The 6,637-nt window shown below is 35.5% G+C and overlaps 1 protein-coding gene across 1 annotated transcript; it reads left to right on the top strand.

Annotated features, from left to right (window-relative positions):
* Nucleotides 1-1,615: 1,615 nt before the first annotated feature.
* On the top strand, nt 1,616-5,299 carry LOC149007590 (protein trichome birefringence-like 38). The gene is made up of 5 exons (XM_089165359.1): nt 1,616-2,060; nt 3,806-3,977; nt 4,295-4,470; nt 4,575-4,733; nt 4,838-5,299. Exons 1-5 carry the CDS (start codon nt 1,747-1,749, stop codon nt 5,142-5,144), a joined length of 1,128 nt encoding a protein of 375 aa, XP_089021485.1. The 5' UTR covers nt 1,616-1,746; the 3' UTR covers nt 5,145-5,299.
* The last annotated feature ends 1,338 nt before the right edge of the window (nt 5,300-6,637 follow it).

Here is a 6,637-nt window from a genome sequence, read left to right as displayed (position 1 = left end):
TTTAATAAAAAGTTCTTTATTAGGTATTAAATTGGATTTAAAATAGCAATATTTATGGATTATTTTTGTACAATATCTAATTTGAACAAAATTTTCTTTATTAAGAATTGATATAAGAGAAAGAAATTTTCTTTCCTAATTTTAATTGATGTTTTTTGGTAGAATATTAGAGATTGAATCGATTGATATAAAAGGACAGTGGATTTAATAAAAAGTTCTTTATTAGGGATTAAATTGATTTGTTGGGTTTAAAATAACAATATTTATAAGTTATTTTTGTATAATAACTAATTTGAACAAAATTTCTTTATTAAGGATTTATGTAAAAGAACCAAATCAAGGGGAGAAAAATATTTTTTCTAATTTAAATTTAAATTTAATTTAATTTATAAATTAAAAGAAAAGAAAAATTACAAAGGGTGCCAACAATTTGTATGAAAAAAAATATAATGGACAAAATATAACATTTGAATAAAAATAAGGAATACAATAGTCAAAGAAAAGATTTGTTTTTGCAAAAGAAGAAAGACCTCCATCATATCCCTAAATAGTTATTATTTTTTTGAATTTTGCCTCAAAAGGAAATTCTAGTGGATTGTAATATGTTGATTAAACAAAAGAAAATTGCACGTTTCATTCAGATATCTTTAAGCACAACTACTCAATAGCAGATGTTTTAATTTTAGAATCGCAAAGATGCAACACAAAAGGATAAATAGGTTTGCTTTCAGCTATGAGCGCTTTCATCAAATATGAAAAATCAAGAGCCAAGATTCTCCGGATCTTTGAATTACTTGTGTTTGTAATCAGTAACAATCTCACTTGAAATGTGAAAAAAATTTCACCAAGAAAAAATAATACCATATTAACCGAATGCCTAAATTATTTTTCTTAAGAAAATAAATTTTACTTTCATCAAAATATTTGCATTCCCTTTATTTTTTTTCTTTTGTAGGTAAACAATAGTTGCATTCCTTTTGATTCCTACGAATTCTAAGTGAGAATATCGTAAGGTATAATGGCCCTGCAGCAAAAAAGACGGTTAATAATCTCTCTTGTACTCCAAGGGAGTTTCTCTTGAGAAGCTCTCTTTAAATATAAAATCATTTTTTGCTATAGAATATCAGAAGACAATAGTTGTAGTAGATACTACTAATCTATGTATCTGTGGTCCTAAGTTATAGAAAGTTTATTTAGTATAAAAAAAAATTTATTTTTTTCTACCAAAAAGACAATAAAATCATTTCAACTTTGAGTATTTGATCGGTGGATGATCCGTCACAATCATAAATTTTGTTCAATCACTCTCTATTTTTCTATCTTCTGATCCAGCGAAAAGAGGTTCCTCCTTACCCACATCGCTAGAAGTGTATGTACTTTAGAGAAAGTGGATCTGCCATTGTAACTGCTAGCTTCCTTACAGAGACAGATTGAAAGAGAAACTTATTAGTGAACAGCCATGGAATCCCCATAATTCTTCTTAACCGACTACTGCAGAACCAACCACCTTTATAAAATGGTATATGCAAACTCATTTCCAAATTTAATACCTTTTAAACAATTGAAACAATGTCTCTTTTCTGGAGGAACAGAGAACAAAGCCCATGTGATTTCTAGAATCTCTCTCCTTATATATGTTCTTCCACTCATATAAATCAAACTGCAGTCCTACCTTCCCCAACTCACTCCACTCTGTCTTCCGTCTTTGTCTCTGCCTTCTTTTTTTCAGAAACCCAGAAAACAGAGATGGGTAATGGAGAATTGCATGGTTCATATTGTGTTGTTGTGGTTCTGTTCTTGGTGTTCTGTTCATTTCCTGGTCTGGTAACGAGCAGAGAGGAATTGCAGAGCAAGATAAGCAGAAGACCCAATTGGAGAGAACCAGTTATGGGAAAGTGTAATCTGTTTGAAGGCAGTTGGGTAATGGATGAATCTTACCCTCTCTATGATTCAGTTTCTTGTCCCTTCATACGCAAGGAATTCGATTGCCAGAAGTATGGCCGCCCTGATCATCTCTACCTCAAATACAGATGGAAACCAACCCAGTGTGACCTACCAAGGCAAGTCTCTCTCTCTCTGTCTCTGTGATCTGGGTTAATTAATTGGCAACTCAATTTATGTGAGGTAACTGTAGATAAAAGGTGAAGCAAACATTTTAAGGGAAGCTTTTCTCTTCGGTGGTTTAAGTGAAGACAAATCTCCTCTCAGTAGTGGCGATTTGTGATTTGGACTCCTATGTTATCATTGAGAAACACCCCTTAGTCTAATCTCTTCATGTGATGTGTTTGGTGAAATTTGACTTGTGAAGGCAAGTAGGAGTCCGTGACTAGTCCATCCCATCGCTCCAATTATGGATTGGAATCGGGTTTTTTAATAATCTTATATTCTCTCCATCACACATTTAGGAAGAAAATCTACCTCTGAATATTGACGAGATATATCTATGTAAATATATGATGGTAAGATCAGAATAGGGTTAATTGGAGAATCGAACTCAATTTAATTGGTTGTGACTTGTGAATGGCTTTGGATTTACTACCCATTTGGGAGTATAGGGGTTATTTGCGTTAAGCAGATAGATCTAAGCTATACATGGGGCCATAGGTCCAACGCAGTTTAGAGGAAGGACCTACATCTCAAGTCTGAATTCAGAAATGTGCTCTCCTTATACCTCTTCACCACACATTTAGGAGGAAGACCAACTTTTGAGCACGGACAAGGTGAACCAAAGGTGAGCTCGTGCTAAAAATGTGGCGGAGGAGTTTGAGGAGAGCATAATTTTCTACCTCCAAGGGTAGAGCTAGGATCCTGACTCTACATCGCATGGTCGGCTTAGACCGATCCCCCTTGCTCCTCTTAAATAGCTAGTATTTGGGGTTCCTACATAGCATCCACTGCATTTACAGCACATTGCAAGTTATATCCAACAGTTTTGTGTTGAGTTTTTTCAGTTATTTGTTCAATTGACCAAAAAAAAAAAAAAAAAGGAATTATAGGAGTTATTTGTTTAGACTAGGAGTGCAGTCGTAGACAAGTTCGGTTCTTGAAACTTTACACTCACCTTTCTTTATCACACATTTAAGAGGGGAGTCTACCTTATCCATATTAGGTAAGTCCCTTCCCAAATGTGTAGTAAAAAAATATAAAAATAGTTTTATCATAAATAGAGGATTCTAATTCATCCTAGACAATGAGAAAAATATTCAATGACATCAACTAAATAATCATTATCATTTTACTACGATAAATCAAAATCTATCTGTGTATTTCTTATATTCTCCCCCATAGAGAACTTCTTTTCTTATGGTGCTGCCTATTATTATTGATTAGTTTCTACATGTCATGTGATTGAAATAATATTCTTCACCATAGTTATAATAATTCTTGCATATTAATGTCTATTCATGTTTTATCATTCATCATTAAGACCATCTCTCTCAACTCCATGTTGGGGGTCAAGAGGGGGGGGGGTCTGTGAGGTGTAAAATGACAAATATTCAAACTCAATACCTCCTTGATCTTACTGCCCTAAATAAGGATTGCACCTCTTGCCAAAAGCACATACACCGACCCATTGATTCACTTGACTTTTCAATAGGCCAAAGCGATCCACTAAGCTAACTCACCAGGTTCTTAAACATTTATATATAGAGCTGGTTTAAGTGCATCTTCCTAAACCTCAAGGAGGGTAGCTCATATACATATGGAAAAATGTCTCGAATCCAAAGAGATTTGAACTCTTAACCTCTTACTTATGAGAAAACATTAGTATTCAAAATTTTCATTTTAATTCATGATGAAACAGATTTGATGGTGAAGATTTCTTGAGGAGATTTAAGGGGAAGAGTATCATGTTTGTTGGGGACTCAGTGAGTCTCAATCACTGGGAGTCACTCATTTGCCTACTTCATGCTGCAGTGCCCCAAAGTAGTATTACTCAAGAGTTTGCAGATCCCATCTCTACCTTGATATTTCAGGTTAGTCACTTCATGTTGTTAAGACGTCTTATGATATGTTTTTGAGTATGGGATAAGTTAAAGAACTTGATTTAATGTGTTCCATTAGTTTTAAATATTTTGACATTTCGATAGATTTGGGATCCTCTACCCCTGAGTGTAGAGAACTGTGCTCTCCTCATAATTTTCTATCACATGTTTTAAGAGTGGGCCCACCGTTGATTGTTCTCATTAGTGTTTGATAGAGGGGTGTGAGGGTTCTTTCTCAAATCCTCTTGACCCTGCAGGTAGAGGATCTGGATTCTTCTTCATCAAGTATTTAACAATTAATTTTACAGGAGTACAATGTAACATTGAAGTTGATGAATTCTCACTACCTAGTAGATATTGAGGAAGAAAACATTGGTCGAGTTCTAAATCTTGATTCAATAAAGAGTGGTGAAATATGGAAAGAAATGGATGTTTTGGTCTTCAATAGTTGGCTATGGTGGTATCGAAGAGGAACTGGACAACCGTACGTATGAATCATGATCACATTGAACTCTAATATCCATAAAGATCAAGAATTTAATCACTTGCTACTAATGAAAGAATGGAATGTTCTTGTTTGTGATGCAGATGGGATTATATCAAAGTGGGGAATATGACTTTCAAAGATATGAATCGTATGGTTGCCTTCAAGAGAGCATTAACAACTTGGGCTAACTGGGTTGACTCAGTGGTTGACACAACCAAAACCAAAGTCTTTTTTCAGGGCATCTCTCCATCCCATTACAAGTAAGCATGTAAAACAAACCGGTTCAATAATTGAACCACCATACTGAACCACGATTTGCTGGCTTATATATTTTATAACTCGATATCTTGTTTGCATGTTTCAGTGGCGCAGATTGGAATCAGCCAGAAGTAAAGAATTGTTTCGGGCAAACGAAACCTTTTAATGGATCAACATACCCTGGTGGTTCACCCGAAGCAAGAGTAGTGTTGAACCAAGTGTTGAGTAAAATGTTGAAGCCGGTTTATTTGCTTGACATAACGGTTCTATCACAATTGAGAAAAGATGGACATCCAAGCAGTTATAATGGCTTCAAGGGTATGGATTGTACTCATTGGTGTGTTGCTGGAGTTCCTGATACTTGGAACCAGATTCTATATGCAATTCTTATAGATTATGTCCTCAACTTTTAAATTAGGGTTTTTACAAGGAGTAGAAAGCTTATTCATTAATAAAACATTAGTGGAATAGTTTGTCTGATAGAATTATTGGCTAAGTCAAATCATTTAACATTGCTAACCATGTTCAGTTGTTTGCTGAGAATATTTCCTAAGGATTACTGATTTACATCCCCTCCGAATTGCTATATTTATCTCATTTTATATGGTTATGTTTTTCATTTCTTGTGTTGATCTTGCATTACTAAGCCGGATCCTCTACATCAACAGGTAGAGCATTGTACTCCCCTCACACTTTCCACTACATGTTTAGGAGGAAGGCACACTTTACGGTCCACTTATGACCCACTTATTACTATAAGAGCTGCAATAAGGCTAGGTGTGGTTAGGCTTGTTAAGATTGTAACCCTATAGTGTTAGTCCAGCCCTTATCAAACTCTTAACCCGACATTCATGAGTGTAATCCAGAGCCACCTTGGCCGGCATTGACTTGCCCCCAAGGCTGAAATTTTGAGTCTATATTTTATTTAGGTTCAAGATGGGCTTAGGTCATCACAACTGAACTTACACCCTATGACCACAATTCAGGGATGAATATTTTATTTTGAGTTGGCCTCCAATAAGAAAATATTCCCCCTTTTTAGAAAATTTGTTTTCAAAAACTATAAAAAGACTAAAACCATTCCTCTATTGCCCTTACAAGAAGGTCCCTAACCTACTTGGATCATAAGAGACCTTTCATAACTCTTTCTTTATGTTATTATTTGCATGAGAGAGAGAGAGAGAGAGAGAGAGAGAGAGAGAGAGAGAGAGAGAGAGAGAGAGAGAGAGAGAGAGAGAGAGAGAGAGAGAGAGAGAGAGAGAGAGAGAGAGAGAGAGAGAGAGAGATCTATGAAGTTAAAAGTCCATTTTCCAACATAAACAGGTCGAATGCCAATTGGAAGACCAATTGGATATTTTGATCCTACCCTATATATCAAATGTTGGGAAATGTCATGTCAGCATTGCCACATCAGCCTCCATTAGTTTTAATGATAATAAACACGAATTACTAATGTCTATATTAAGTTATGATTGTCAAGCTCCACACAAAAGCAAGTGGACCAAATCTAACTCATTGGACCAAATTCACCAGATGCTCAAGCCCAAGTCAAGGTCAAATCAATTTGGACAAGGAACCAAAGTCAAGATAAACACCAAGATCAAAGCACAAGAAGATGCGAAAATCAAGTCACGTTCAAGACTCAGAAGAATTCAGGACTTAGGTCACCTCCACATGTACTCATATGAAATTGTACTTAATTATACACATATCATGTTATTAGATTGACCTAGGACATGTTAGGAAAGTGTATGAGGTTTAGGGTTGGCTAGAAATCCCTAAAAACCCATTCAAGTCCCTGAATTCCCACTGTTTGCTTCTATGCTGCAAAGGACGTTCGTCTGATCACAAAAGCCTAGACAGTTGTCCGCCTGGTACAGTTTAGTCCAACGACTAGTTTTAACAG

This window comes from Hakea prostrata, chromosome 8 (genome assembly GCF_041222555.1).
Source record: "Hakea prostrata isolate BN-2017 chromosome 8, UWA_Hpros_2, whole genome shotgun sequence".
NCBI lineage: Eukaryota > Viridiplantae > Streptophyta > Magnoliopsida > Proteales > Proteaceae > Hakea > Hakea prostrata.
Note: the sequence above shows the minus strand (reverse complement) of the source record. Positions and strands in the feature narration are given on the sequence as shown.